Below are 16,056 nucleotides of genomic sequence, written 5' to 3' on the forward strand. Positions count from 1 at the left end.
CACAGTATGAAGTTCATTCTTCAACTGTATCTTACGTGCCTTGGTATTTGTTTCATAAAGCTTTACCAAGGTGTCCCACGCCTCCTTGGGGGACTTGGCATCCTGAATGTACCCAATCATGGTGTCCTGTATACTAATGGATAGCCAATACATAACCTTCCTGGCTCCTTGGTTCCAGTCTTTAAACTCTTTCACATCTGTAGCAGTAGGATTTATGTCCGGTATCTCCGGTGCTTCTTCATGTTCACCTTCTATGTAGTCCCAATAGCCTTTTCCCATCAGGAAATTAGTCAACCTGAACCTCCAAGCATGGAAGTTATTCTTATCCAGCTTCTCAGCCACAATCTGTGTTATGCCATCATTAGACATCTTGCCAAACACACAATTTTACCAGAACCTGCACTCTGGTTTTTCTGCACAAATGCTATATTTCCTGCACAGCGGTACTGTAGTACTCTCAAATGTCACCAACAGTGACTTCAATGTGCATACATACACCCAATGGCAACTGTAGACCTCTTTGCAGCACCCACAGTGTCTGCACAGTCAATCTGTCTTCCTGCAGTTCTTAAAACAGAGTTCTGCAGAGAATCGATGACTTACCCGCAGTGCTCGAAATCGCCTGCTTTCTGAAAAACGGAGGTCCAGACGCGCCCGAAACCCGTTTTCGGCCCGAAAATTTCAGGACTGTATAGTTGCCCTATAGCTTTACTCCCGCGAAGAAAGCTCCTCAATCAGAGACCGTTTGCCGGTGCCTCCCGTAGAGCTCCCGACAAGGGTGTAGTCACCAACACAATAGGGAAGAGTAGTTGAAGCTCTTACCCTCGTACCGCTTCCTGTGGTTCTCTTGCTTGCAGCTCAGCCCTTAGCACGAACCAGGCTCTGATACCATGAAAAGATGCAGGGAGGAAGAGAGCTTGAGCTCTTGCAAGCACACACACAGAGAACACACACAAGGTGAGAGACTGAAAATCTTCTTCTTCTCTACTCAACACTCAACACACCATATACAAGAATAAGAGTACACCATAATATGAAAGGTACTCAACCAATACATACACGGGTTCTCTATAGTGTGAACCCGACTAAATGAGCTGGCGCTATAACTATGCCAGTCTCTAGAGTGGTTGTCACACAGCCTGTCATCCCACTGGCCGCATATCACCCAAGATCTCACCAACCATGCCAGTGGTGTAAGTGTGGGGCCTACCCCCCAGGCGGGTAATCAGTGGCCACCGCCTCACTAGACGAGCTCGATATCTCAACAATACCATGTCAGAATACGCAGCGGAGATGCTGACCAGATCTGGGAACACGAGAGCAAAACGCATGCAAAAAAATAACAGCACAAGAGAGAGAGAGGCGTGTAACTCTACTCTATATACACAAGAAGATCCCGGAGTATGATACAAAATGGAATGGGAGACTGGGGGCCTATTTATATGGCCCCATATACCAGTCGGCCTGTGCTACAGGCAGCCAACTGGTCCTGAATCTCCACGACCAGCATATGCAGCCAGTCGGCCAGCACTGAGGGTCCACGACTTGTCCAGTTCAATCGGCCAGCTCCAGAATGGGAACACACACATGCTAATACAGTCGGCCAGCAACTGGATCCTCCTGCCAACTCAGGGCTGCCTTCCAAGCCACAGAAAAAATGAAAAAAATAGGGAAAAAATGCAACGAGTGAGGAAAAATGATAAAACACCTCATAAGGGCGGGCACACCCACAACAAAGGCCCTGGTGTATAAAAGTAGACAGGAGATGACTTCTAACACCTCCATGTATCTTTATAGGCCTATATTACGAGGAGCGGCCACACTATGATCGTGTAGGTCCAAAGTCATATTAGGTGCCACTGTCCACAGTGTAGACTCGGCTCATAAAGATGTACTAGAAAGTACGTAGCAACTACCCAACTTCCCACGGCTATCCGGGCTCATCTTGGATCCTATTCAAGCCCCGCAATGTCAAGATAGGGTGTCCAAGAGTAAAGTCTACCTATTCCATATGTGGACCGTTACGAGATAACGGTCAAGTGTAGCACATAGCCTATTTGGCAATGTGCCAAATATAATCTAAGCCGTCTCTAAACCATCTGGCCTCCTAGGCTACCTTCTTGCATGAATATAAGGATGCCAGCGCCCCTCGACCATGGCTACTCCTTGTATCAATAATGTCCTCCGACACCCGATGCAAACTTGAGACATAACCTTCCTCTCATTTTGATGGAAAGATCTTCTAGCTTTGAATCAGAACTTTCGCATAACCAATCAAAAGTGAGTTCAAAATTCCAGCAAGATCATCACTCCACCAACCTTCCATGCTTTTTTTTTTTGAACTCTCATTACCTCAACCTTGCATCAAAACTTTAGCATAACCAACGAAAAGTGAGTTCAAAATTCCGGCAATATCATTGGTCCACCAACCTTCACTGCTTTTTTTAAACTCTCACTGCCTCAACCTTATTTGCTTTCTCTTGTAAGTCAGCACCTGCATAGATATGCGACATTAAGACATAAGCTACAGAATCCTTTTCATCCAATCGTACTGCGTGTTCAAAGGCCTGTTTTCCAAATTCCACATCCCCCCAGTTCCTACAAGCACCCAACACAGTATGCCACAACACAAGATCAGGACAGAACTGCATCTTCTTGATCATTGCTAGTGCCTTATCAAATTGGCCTGCACGGCCAAGGAGATCAATCAAACAATTGTTGTGCTCAAGAGTTGGTGCAATGCCATAGTCTTTGCTCATGGCCTCATAGTACGTCTGGCTCTTACTAAATAGGCCTCTGCGACTGCATGCACTGAGAACAACGATGTACGTTACTGGATTTGGCTTTATACCTTCTCGTACCATTCTATCAAACATACCGAAAACATTTTCACTTTCTCCAAGCTGGGCATATCCTGCCATTAGTGCAGTCCATGAAAATATGTCTTGAGCTGGAAGCTTGTCAAACACTTGCTGTGCTTTGGCAAGTGAGCCACATTTGGCATACATATTGACCAAGGTGTTGCCAACAAGGTCTCTTTCCAACAACCCCCGTCTTTCTATCTCAGCATGTATTTCTCCACCCTTGTCTGTGGCTCCTATGCTACCGCAAGCTTTCAAGCTGCAAATAAATGTCACAGCAGTCGGGGAGACTCGCTCGAGCTGCATCTGCTCAAAACACTTGAGTGCTTCCTCACCATGCCCATTTTCAGCATATCCTGCAATTAATGCATTCCACGAGACTACATTTCGAACTGGAAGCCTGTCAAACACTTGCTGTGCTTTTACAAGGGAACCACATTTGGCATACATATCCACCAAGGTGCTGCCAACAAAAGGGTCTCTTTCCAGCAACCCCTGTCTTTCAATCTCAACATGGATTTCTCGGCCCTTGTCTGTGGCTCCTATGCTGCCACAAGCTTTCAAGATGCAAACAAATGTGCCAGCATCTGGGGAGACACCCTCAAGTTGCATCTGTTCAAAACACTTGAGTGCTTCCTCACCATGTCCATGTTCAGCATATCCTGCAATTAATGCAGTCCACGAGATCACGTTTCGAACTGGAAGCTCGTCAAACACTTGTTGTGCTTTTGCAAGTGAGCCACATTTAGCATACATATCAACCAAGGCACTGCCAACAAAAAGGTTTCTTTCCAGCAACCCCTGTCTTTCAATTTCTGCATGTATTTCTCGGCCCTTGTCTGTGGCTCCTATGCTGCCACAAGCTTTCAAGCTGCAAACAAACGTGATAGCATTCGGGGAGACACCCTCATGTTGCATCTGTTCAAAACACTTAAGTGCTTCCTTACCATGCCCATGTTCAGCATATCCTGCAATGAGTGCGGTCCATGAGACAACATTTCGAACTGGAAGCTTGTCAAACACTTGCTGTGCTTTTGCAAGCGAGGCACATTTGGCATACATATCAACCAAGGTGCTGCCAACAAAAAGATCTCTTTCGAGCGATCCCATTGTGGAAACCTCAACATGTATTTCAAAGCCTCTTTCCAAATCTTTCAGCTTCGCACAAGCATTCAGTAGGGCCACAAGAGTATGCCTATTAGGATATACACAAGCATCCTTTTGCATGCTTTTGTACAGAGTGAGAGCATGCTGTGGCTTGCCACATTTGATATAACCAGTGATGAGGGAATTCCAGGACCACTCATTCCGATACACCAATCCGTCAAAAACCTGCTGGGCATCGAGCATGCTTCCAACTTCCACCAACATCGAGACGAGGTAGTTCCCCAGTGATGTATGAGCTTCAAGCCCACTTTTGCACATGAAGGCATGCAAGCGCAGTGCATGGGTTCGGTCTCTCTCCTTCCTGAACATGTGCATGATGCGAGCAAAGTCCTCAAAGGAAGGCTGGGGCAGCATCCCCTCTTCCAGGGAAGACAGTGCCTCCTCCTAGCTAAGCACCCTCAGTAATGTTCTTCATGTTTTGTCCTTAATCTGTGAAATCCCTCCGTAGACTGTTTTTGAAGTAACTTGGATCGTACGAGCCGTACATCCATGGTTGAAATATGGGGGCTTGTACAGGACAGAGGGGGCGAATCATCACTTAATTGAAGGAACAAGAAAGCGAACTTACTCTGCAGTTTCGGTTGTCGGAGCAGAGGCCCATCCACAATCGCTCGTTCCGTGTGGGATCGTAATGTCTGCATTTCTGCTGCAGGGCTGTTTTTCTATCAATAATTTCGAAAAAATGGTCAAGTTCTCTTTTTAAGGTTTTTCTGGTCATGATTGTAGAGACTTTGGGACTTTGAAGAATAGAATAGCACCTCGAACCTGGAGGGGTTTCCCACATATTAAAAAAGGTTATACTGGGACAGGACCGCCGGTGCCGTCTTTAACACTATGCTAATAGGCATCTAAGTCACCACTTGCACCTTGATTTGCTCTCCATTTGGTCTGGCATCTCCTAACCAGTTGGGTCTTGGAATATATGTGCTTGGTAGCCTATCCATTTGTGCGTCTGTTGTGGATTGATCAGGGATTTCTGGTTTTCTTTTCTTCAGCGAAGGCTTCATGCTCAAGATTGTGCTTACCTGGGTTCTTGATGAAGACATGATTCATGCACTTAATGCATGAGGTCAGCATATGCACTCCAATGAAGTAACAAAAATCAGACCTCTCACAAACCATGTCGTTTAGCGTAGGCCGGGAGACGTGCATGCGGAGAACTCTCCGAGTCTACGGTTCCATTATTTTTTTGCAACCTTATATTTAAAAGCATATACCTTAGAAAAAACTTTGATAGTTTTGTAGAGCGTGAAAAGCTCTTACCTTAGTCTCAAGTAATTGATATTAATAGAACTCTCTATTTTGGGCCAAACAGAGTGTTATGCCAAGAAAAGCACACTTGTTGATATTGATCAAACTCTCTATTCTGGGCAAACAAGAGTGTTGTGTGAAGAAAATCACACTTTTTGATATTTAATAGAACTCTCTATTTTGGGCAAAATAAAGCGTTATGCCAAGAAAAACAGACTTTTATATTTTTGGACTCTTTGGCCTATTAGAACTCTCTATTTTGGGCAAAATAAAGTGTTATGCCAAGAAAAACACACTTTTATATTTTTGGAGGCTTTGGCGTATTATTGAAATAAAATTTATAAAAACGCTTATGTTTGGGGATAAGCCACATGCATGAGGGGGAGGGGGGAAGATTACATCCATTGATAGTGTCGTGTAGAGCTAAGTATTTTAATGTGTTATGTTATATGTTATTTTCAAGCTTGGTTTATGTTGAATTTGTTGCAATTGCTTTGTGTTGTTAATTAATTCATATGCTTAAGAAAATGATTCAACAATTTTCTAAGTAGAGATTGTTGTGTTAGTGGTATCAAAGCACCAACTAGGTTGTTGTGTTAGTGGTATCAAAGCACCAGCTAGGCCAATTTGTGGAAGAAAGAACAAATTAAAGGTTTAATTCAAAGGCTTGAAGACTAAGGGTGTTTTTGATCCTTAGGTGTTGACCAAAAGGCAAAAAAGGGTGGAAAACCACCTTTGAGAGCTCAAAACCACTTTCTTTACCAAAATCACTTTTCTCCCCTCTTATCCTCTTTGAAATTGGGCTTCATGGATGTGAAAAGAAAGCAAGGAGTGTTCAAGCTTTTAATTAAACAATTTCATCATCAACCCTCCACCAAGGGCTCAAAGCGCCTCAAAAATTATTTTCGCTTAATGAAAAAACATGGTTTTAAGGCTTAAGAAGATTAAACTACTAAGCATAAATCAAAGCTTTTAAAAACCCCTATTTCAAGGCTTTTGGTGGTCAAATGGACATTATGTAAATTTTTAGGAGTCATGCAAGTGTTCAAAAAGCTTTTGTAAAATTTTCAAAGAATTTAAACTATTTGTTTAAGCTCAAAAAAGCATTTTTAAGCCTCTTTTAAGCCTAAAAAGCCTAAAATTATCCCAAAAATTAATTAATATCCCAAATTAATCTTTAAAAATATCTTAACCTTTCATAAGCAAAATTCTAGTTTTAAACAACGGGGGATATGTTAGTTAAACCTTTTAGGGGATCAATGCCCACTCATCTTGTTTATGAGGATCCACCTCTTATTGAGGGTGAGAAAGAAGTTATAATTCTGCATGCTATCATTGACCATTAGATTATATCTACCCACACTTAAAATCAACATGTCAAATATTTGTTGACTTTCAAAAATCATCCTCATGAAGACGCCAGATGGATGCCTGAGAAATATTTTTATACATTTGCCGCCGCGAGATCCTCCATTCTTTTCAACAAAACCCGCACTTGATGGCGCAATTGCAAACTCAGGCAAGAGATACTGTTATAAGAATGTATTTTAAGCCCACTTAAAAATATTATTCTACCCTCTTAGATAATTCAGGGACACTTGGATTGTCTTTGCATCATGCCAGATTATGATAATATTAATATGTTTGGTGCACATTGACAGTATATTCTTGGGGCCTTCAGTGTTTGTTATAGTTGGTTTGTATGGCAGGGGTGATTCCTAGAGTACTTCAATTGATGATGCACACGTATCTAGTGATGGTTTGTTTGCCTATGGAATATGTGTTGGATTTACCAAATTATTTGTTAGATATTTAGATTGAGGTGGATGCGTATAGAATATTGTTTTGAAAGGTATTCACAATTTTGAACAAGCTTTGTAAATATGTGCATGATTGTGCACACCTCTTTATTTATTTTTGCAAGCTTAGACTTGAAAGCATAGACATTGGGAAATATTTAAACTTTGATATTTTGTAAAGGGTGAAAATCTTTTACCCTAGCCTCAAGTATTTTGGGCAAAAGAGAGTGACGTACAAAGAAAAGCACACTTTTTGTATTTTTAGAGGCTATGGCGGCTAATGAAAAGTACAAAATACTCATGTGTGGGGATAGGCCACACATATGAGGGAGGAAGATTGCACCCATTGATAGTGCCATATAGAGCTAAGTATTTTAATGTGATACTTGGTTTATGTTGAATTTGTTGCAATTTCTTATGTTGAATGGTTGATGAATTCATATGCTTAAGATTGATTTCACAACTGCCTAGATGGAGATTCTTGTGTCAAGTTGAAATCAACTCCTTAATCTCAGCCTCAACAAGAATTTGATCTAGTTTATATGCAAAAAAGCACAAAATATAGCTTTCCTACAAGTCTAGAGGTCTAAGAGAAGGTGGAACTCTTTTTACGGGTGGTGAAGACCACAGACGATGAGGTGGGGAAGAGCCACACTAGGGTCTGTATGTAACATGGGTGTTTGTGGAAGCGTGTTTATGAATTGATTGATTACGGGCTTAGAAAATTGTTGGTTGGCCGCATCTAGGTTGAATAGCCTGCCATGATCCGATGGATCCACTGTATCTACATGCCAAAAGGGAAGCATAAGGCCTATTCATAGCTAATTAAGGTGACCAAAAGGGAAGCATGTGGCTTATTCAGAGCTAATTAAGGTGTCAAAAAGGGAAGCATGTGGCTTATTCAGAGCTAATTAAGGTGTCCAAAAGGAAAGAATATGGCTTATTCAGAGCTAATTAAGGTGTCCAAACTACAAGCCTCATAAAATTGATATGTTTTTTAGCTTGAGATAAAAACAGTCTCCACCCACCCCAATCAAGTCCATTTTGAATACAAGGGCAACTAGATATGCCACATATGATTCATATGAAACCTTATGTGAATCCGATGCTAGAGTTGCTCTTAATATTACATGTGTAGATAGATTCCATCTACCTCAGCTCATGCACACATTAGGCACCAATGTAAGAGTCCTTCTTTTGTTTTCTAAAGCTTATCTTGATACTTTTCCTCCTACAAATACATTAAAGACATATTTATCTTCCCAATCGAACCCTTGTATAGTTTGTTTGATGATGTTGTCTTTCTTTCTAATCAGCATAGTTGCAATAGTTATTCCGATTGTTGCATCGAAACAAATTCCATGATTACAAATTTGAGCGCTGAAGTAGAAGTAATGCTCATTAGTCTAGTTAGTAGTCTTTAAAGTTCTCACAATTATAGCTTATGTTCTGTGCTCCATGTTGCATCCACAACCACAAGGCCAATTACCATGGGTTCTTGTTGATAGATAGACATTATAAATGAAATCTATGACCTCCATGTTAAGCCCCACCTAATCGACACTCCATGGATAGCTCCCATAGCATTGGCTTGTGCATTCTTTCTAACCCATTATCCACTTAATGTTTTACAACAATGGATCCTATCTCTTTATGTGCAAGTTTTTTCTTTATCCATATTTCATAGCAACCAAAAATCTTTTGACATATAAATTTGGTGTGATGTGGTATTATTCTTCACACGATTTCCAAGTCTTATTCTCTCCATCATTTGAATTGGCATCAATAAATTGCTAAAACTCTTCTTGCAACACTTTGTCTTCTTTAATTTGTTTTGCCTTTTCTACCATGTCAAAGTTATCATGGTCCATCTTATGTTTCATCAACATAAGATGTACCCTTTTATAGCAATGGACCCTATGTCTTTGTGTGCAAGTTTTTTCTTTATCCATATTTCATAGCAACCAACAATCTTCTAATATAAATTTGGTGTGATGTGGTGGTATTCTTCACATTATTTCTAAGTCTCATCTTCTCCATCATTTGATTTGGCATTGATAAATTGTTGAAGCTCTTCTTACAACACCTTGTCTTCCTTAATTTGTTTTTCCTTGTCTACCGCGTCAAAGTTACTGTCCGGACCTTAAGACACTTGGGGAAACTCTAATTTCTCAACACAAAAATTAGAGCATAACATATACTTGCACTTATTTCAAAATATCTTTTCTTTAATCATGCGGGACCTTGAGGTTAAAATAGAATAATTCTAAGTAAAACTTGCCCACCGTCTCCACCAAAAGATGTGACACAAAGTTAGGGTTTTGACTTCGGTCACTTCTTAGAATCAAAACACACTTGTATGAAACCTCACAGCCTCCTCACCTCCCTTTCTCTCCCTAAGTTAAGATAAAGATATACACATCAAAGGTGAGATCATAATTCATGGAAGGAAAGATGAAAGGCTACGGAGAAGTAAGAATTTCTGCCAGTCTTGCAGCTCCAAACAAGAGGGCAATTCTTTGTTGGAAGAAAATCTTTCGACTCAGAATTATGTGAACGAAAACATACGGGGAATGTTGGTAAGGTTCATCCGTTCGAATTGGGCGATTTGGACGGAACATATTAAAGCAAAAGAATATAGCAATCACTTGTAAGAGGAGAAGACACATGGGATTCGCTTTTTGATAAGAGATTAAGAGGAATTAATCATTATTAAGAAGAAAGAATGGCCACCAAAAGTCTATAAAAATAGAGATACACAGAGAATTACAGTTTTAAATCCATATAGACTGTGCAAAATAGGATTACATAGGTGCGTAGAGCTTGAAGAGAGCTTCACGTCTATATAAAAACTTTCAAAAACGGGCAACCGAGCGAAAAGTTATGAGCATTTTACTACAAGACTATAAAACTGCCAAAATTCGCCTAAAAGTTAGCAACTTTGGGAGAACTTCTGATCATCAATGAAGTAAAGGATTAAGAAATTAGTTACATGATTAGAAAGAGCAGATAAAGATCTTCCTAGACATATGATCAATTTTAGAAACCAATACCCGAGTGATGAGTAATTACCGATTGAAATTTGGATATTGGACCACAAAAACTGCACTTCCCTCTCTTTGCATGAAACCTCAATTTTCACATAGCCTCTTGCCTCTCATCTCCTTCATGATTCAAGCTAGAGGGTAAGGGTTAACATTGCTCACAGACAATCGTAAAGATTTACCTATGGTCCCCGAAGTCTTTCCACATGCTCATTACCGCTAAAACCATTGGTACCTCCAAAGGAGGGCGGCAATAAGGCAAGGGCTACCTTGAGAAGTCACAGGCCCGCCAAGATAATAACTCCTTATCCCACTTATCATGAATCATCAAAGAGGTCCAAAATTGGGTTAAACGCATGAGGAGCTAATGCTAAATGAGACATTCACATGTAAAGAGAGTGTTTGAATAGGGGTTTGAAAGATAAGAGAATGGCAATGACATAAAATGCTCAATTGAGGAGGCTCATTTCTTGATTTGAAAGGGAGAGGAGGGCTCCTTTTATAGGTGGAGAATCACCCTCTCTTCCATTGTTACAAATGACAACATAAAAATCTTCAACCCTTCAATGACATAAGGGTAGATGTCACCATCAATTGTCCTCTTAGGCCAAGTCTTCTAGTGATTATTAAATTAAAGACTTTTTGACTTTGAAAAGTGTGATGAGATAATAGCCAAGTCTAAGTGGCATGTAGGTGGAGATCCCACTTACACATGGCAGAATTCTCCTCTTCCATGTAGGCATTCTAGAAGAATCTTTCCCAATTATGCACCTACACACACTCCTCCACATGCCTTCCACACTCCCCAACTTGTAGCCTTATGGTGAATACTATATTAATAATATAATTAAAATCCATGTGAGCATGAAGGCCCACTTTTATTTTCCACATCACTAGCCTATCTACCATACCAAAGTATTTATGAAGAATACTTGACACATTTACAATGTGTGCACCCTAAATCAAGTAAAACCATTATATTTGAAGATAGAATGCTGTTATCGGGGTAGCTGCCAAGCCGCCGCATCACCACACCGTTATTCCATTGTGGGCGCCGCAATCTTCTTGGACAAGCTTCCACCTTATTACCATTGAGAAATCGTCAAAATACGTACAAAATTGAAAATGAAAGATATCAATTTTTCATGTCACAGTAGCGTTCATAGCATCTCCTTCTTCATAGTACTTCCTAACCACACTAGACTGGTATATCCTTAAATGTTTGTCATGGGTTATCTTTTTCATCTTGGTCGATCTCCTCAATTTCTTTGACTAGTTTAAGCTTTTCTTTCATCCATTGATGGACTTCATCCCAAGCTTCCAATTTGCATGCCAAGTATTTGGCCATGGTTAAGTAACTAGGGATGAGGATTACTCTCAAGGCTCCCATTTCTCATTTTGGTACAAGTCTTAGAGATGGGAACCATCATCGACTTACCATCCATACCCATGTAAGATGGTGTAGTTGGTAATGACCTAGGCTTAGATTTATGAGATACTACCCATTCCCATTCTAATGGTTGTCTTTCGGTGTATCCTCCCATTATAGGGATTATATTACGGCATATTGTCTCTCTTAGTTGAGCCTTTCTTTTATGATGTTCTCATGGAGAAACCTCATATTCGCTATTTACAGTTGTAGGTTTATGCAGGCACTGATTAAGTGATCTATGCTACATGTAATACACCATCTATCCAAAGGTGGCAGATTTGTTCATGGTACATTCTACTACTCTGTGGGGTCCTTGACATCTAAAACAAGCAAGAGTATCTCTTTTTGATCCATGGCCTACTGATGCTATTTGCATTAAGGTAGTCAAATATTGCATATCCCACATCATTGGTCCTGTTATCCTAAATGGTTTTTACTTTTGGATGGGCTCCCTAGGATTGAATCTAGAAAGTCAACTTAGAATTATGGCATGCTATAGGGGGTTCATCTAGAATGTGTTTAGTATCAATAACTAGTCTCGTCGGCATAATTTTTGGTAGCATTTAGCTATAAGGGTTTCTTATGAATGTAGGTTTTATTTCTACATGAGTAGAATTTGAGCTAACTACAGGTGGGGCTAGTAAAGCTAATGGCTACCACCATTCATTGTACATGGTAGAAAAGGTAGATGATTCATGATTTCCATGCCTCTTGTAATACCCACACCATTGGTTCCCTCTTGCTCTCCAAACTTGGAACTCATGCATTGTGTGATTGCATTTGCAAACTACACACCAAGCCAATTTTTTGTCCTAGAGATAAATGAAGATGTCATGTCTTCCTAGGAGAGGCTTTCCACACTTCTTCTAACACTTTCATCACTACCTTAGCAATGTATTTTGCTCTCTTGGGCTCTTCCATTTTTTTAGTGTCCTGGCTTTTGACACTAGGTTCCATTTTGAATAATGTGTTTGGTCTTCTACACTCTGTCCTGTTAAAGGAATTCTGTAAAGTTATCGTCAAAATCTATCGCATCTCGACAACACTCCAGTAACATCGTCTACCTTCTATATACATGCATCACACAATTGGTTGCTTCTTAAAACCTATAAGAACAATGCAATTAGCCTAGTTTGGTCTGGTGTTTCCTCAATAGGGCATCTACTATTCAAGTTCATAAGGCGGTTGTGATAAAATATCTTGCCAACTCGTGTTCAAGATACTTGATACAATTGTGTAACAAAACTGTGCTTGACACCAGTCTTCAAAGAAACCCATACTAAATGCTAGCTCGAGATCTTCCATGGTTTCCTTTTGTAAATCTTCCATATTTGAAACCATAACAAAACATTACCTTATAAGGTCAATCCGAAGGCATTGATCTTAGTTCTGGGATTAGTTACTCTCTTTGCCGTACAAATTTGTCTAAATGCAGGTAGGTGACTCTAGGGATCCCTTAATCTATCAAACTTTGACACTAGCTTAGATATATGTGAGGGTGGTATAATCCTTGGATGGCATATTTGTCTCTCATTCTTGTAGGTGGTTTGACCATCATGGAACAACATCTAGTGCTCTTCTCATTTTGTTGGGAAACCAAGATTGCCTTACATGCCATTAACCATGGAATTTAGAGGAGAAGCTTCCCTTTCAATGCCTCACACCAGACCTTACCAAATTCTGCCAAACTCTCCAGCCTTGACGCATGGACAAGAAATAGGTCATGGGCAAGAAATGGGTACAAAACCCTTGTCAAAGAGGGGTGCCACATAAGCATCTTGATCTTGATTCCCTAAGAAGAGGGTACAAAACTATGTGAGCATCTTGATCTTGGTTCTCCAAGAAATGGATGATGGGAAAAAGGTCAATTAAAGAGATAAGAGAGTCGACGAAAGAAAGAGTGTTATGAGAAATTATTAAAAGAAAACAATTGTGCAAAAGAATGTGCTCGAGAAGTCCACAGGTCAAGAGAAAATATTCCCCCTCCAATGGTGGATAAAGGGATAATATAAATATTGAGAAACTAAGGAAGAGAGTCATTCAAGAGGAAATTATCATTGTACAATGAATTTTGTGTGTAAAGTATAATGAGCCTTGGCCACGACTCAAACAGCATGCCATTTATTATCCCCACTAGTTTTGTTGTGTTGAGAGTCTCAGTCTTGAGACCAGACTTGTTTCCATCTCTTCTATAAGAGGAATTCTCATTGTATCATGAGTTATGGTAACCACATATTGGTTAACACATTCCTATGACAACTATGTCTACACACTTATGTAACGGGTGCCCGTGCTATATTATAAATCCTGTCATTTGATGAGGGAAATGCCCTAAAGACACTCCCAAGTATTGAGATTCAAAGGACAGACAAGGGGATCTTGGTCAGTTAGCCAAACCATAGAGAAAATCCTTGTAACTATGTTTTGGGCACCCCAGGTCACTTATTCTCGAGCACGGCCTAGTGGGAAAAGTCTTGGAACTGTAAAAGCCAATTTCTCTTGTTTGTAACTCATTCTCCCATTTGTGCAATAGAAGTGGAGTGTTCTCTCTCTCCCTCTCTCTTGCAACTCTAATCTAGCGTGTGTGGTATGCTTAGGGTTAGGGTTTGGGAGTGATTAGTGCTAATCACTTGTTCTCTCTCTCTCTCTCTCTCTCTCTCTCTCTCTCTCTCTCTCTCTCTCTCTCTCTCTCTCTCTCTCTCTCTCTCTCTCGTGAATAGACTAACCAATGCGATCCTCTTTCGTAGAGTCCCACATGATCTTTGCGAGATAGCTTGCATCACCCATTGGATTAGAGTAACCGCCTTGGTGTGACAATGAGTGCGGGAGGACGGCGATGGTGACAAGTGGCTATGGTGGAGCTCTTGAGCCATGCTCGAGCTCGGCGGCGGATAGGAAACTTCCCACGATACGGTTAGGGTATGGTTTCCTTAACATCTTTGGCACCACTACCGGGGAGCACCATCTGCTACTTGTCTATGCCATTTTTGATTCAAATCTGATGGAGCCTCCATAGCCCGGTTGGCATGTTTTTTCTTTGTATTTCCATGTTTTTCTTGGTTGTTTTAGATGTTTTTGTGAACATTCATGTATAGCTTTATATTTAGAGTAGGATTACTACTTGTTTGAGTAAAAAAACTTGTGATTTGGTTGATTAGAGAGCCTAATCTCAAGAGGGTTTTGCTTAAACCTAAACTATTTTTCTTAATTTTTAGCTCAATCCTTTTTCTTTTGCTTAATCTCTTTACATAGGTAGGTTAGCATCACTAGATAGAACACTAATCAAACAAAAAAAAACCAAAAAAAAACCATAAACTATATCTTAATTTTTGCTAATTATCACTAACCTACTGTGGTTAGTGTGATTAGTGAACTTAAAGAGAGCAAAAAACTAAAAAATTGAGCCTAATTTCTTGTAATTAGACTAATTAGATGGCATTAGTGTGCTAAACACTTGCCTTGACTCAAATCTTTGCTTAGTTCACTCCAATTAGGCCTTAATTAGCAAGAATTAGCACTAATTTAGTCTCTTTTGTCTATTTTTTCCTCTTTTGAGTTGATTTAATTAGTGAAATTATTTTGGGATAATCACATCTTTGGATTAGCATAAACATTACTAATCCACTTATCAAATCCCCATGCTTAAACTCATCACCAAATTAGAAGTAATTTAAGGACAAAGAAAAGGATTAAGGAGTGATTAACAATGAGATTAAGAGAATTAATCTTTAGTTAAGCTATAGTGCCTTTAAATTAGTCAAATTCCACTAATTTAGAGATAGCCTCTAACTTTAGCCCTTTCCCACCTACCTAGCATTAATGAGGGGGTCTTAGTTGTCTCCCACTCACTTCCCTCCAATTTGAAATTGAAATGCAAATTCCAAATTTCAAATTCAAACTCAAATTCCAACTTGCCACGGCCATTCCACATTTGCCCACGGCTGTTCCACCCTAAAGCCACGGGCGTACGCTTATAAGCGTATGGCCGTATACCAAAAAAAATTCAAAAAAATTACGTATGGCCGTTCCACACTTGCCACCCACCGTTCCATACTAGCGGGCACACATATAAGCGTACGGTCATACCAAAAAAAAACTTTTCTTAAAAATAATTTACAAAAAATTCCGTACGGTCATTCCATACTTGCCGCTAGCCGTTCCATACTAAATTCACTGTTAATCCAATTCTAGGATTAACAAAAGCTACCACCATTATTTTACATCAAGGAGTCATAGTAGATACACCAAAGGGTCATACATTCAAGATATGAAGCAATAGTGTCCAAAGATACAACTTGGATGGGCGCCCGTAAAATGGTGTGATGGAGTATTTATGGTGATTCCCGCTTCAAGAGCATGGGGTAGCAAGTTAGTCATTGTAATAGCATTAGGCCTCTTATGAGACTAAAGTGCCCGACCGGCCACAATGAACACTTATGGCCATGTATATAAGTGAATTTCTCTCATAATACAACATACTCTCCCATTGTGCAATTGAGTCT

The 16,056-nt window shown here is 40.1% G+C and overlaps 1 protein-coding gene across 1 annotated transcript; it reads right to left on the reverse strand.

Moving 5' to 3' along the window:
* Nucleotides 1-1,361: 1,361 nt before the first annotated feature.
* LOC147620226 (pentatricopeptide repeat-containing protein At1g15510, chloroplastic-like) lies at nucleotides 1,362-4,740 on the reverse strand. Its single transcript, XM_086772419.1, has one exon. The coding sequence runs from the start codon at nucleotides 4,380-4,382 to the stop codon at nucleotides 2,445-2,447; it is 1,938 nt and encodes a 645-aa protein (XP_086628545.1). The 5' UTR covers nucleotides 4,383-4,740; the 3' UTR covers nucleotides 1,362-2,444.
* Nucleotides 4,741-16,056: the final 11,316 nt, after the last annotated feature.

This window comes from Cibotium barometz, chromosome 32, assembly GCF_041138505.1.
Source record: "Cibotium barometz isolate CiBa-2024 chromosome 32, ASM4113850v1, whole genome shotgun sequence".
NCBI classification, from domain to species: Eukaryota; Viridiplantae; Streptophyta; class Polypodiopsida; order Cyatheales; family Cibotiaceae; genus Cibotium; species Cibotium barometz.

Coding starts and splice junctions, on each gene's coding strand:
- LOC147620226 (XM_086772419.1), bottom strand. CDS start 4,382: ATGCTGCCCCAGCCTTCCTTTGAGGACTTTGCTCGCATCATGCACATG.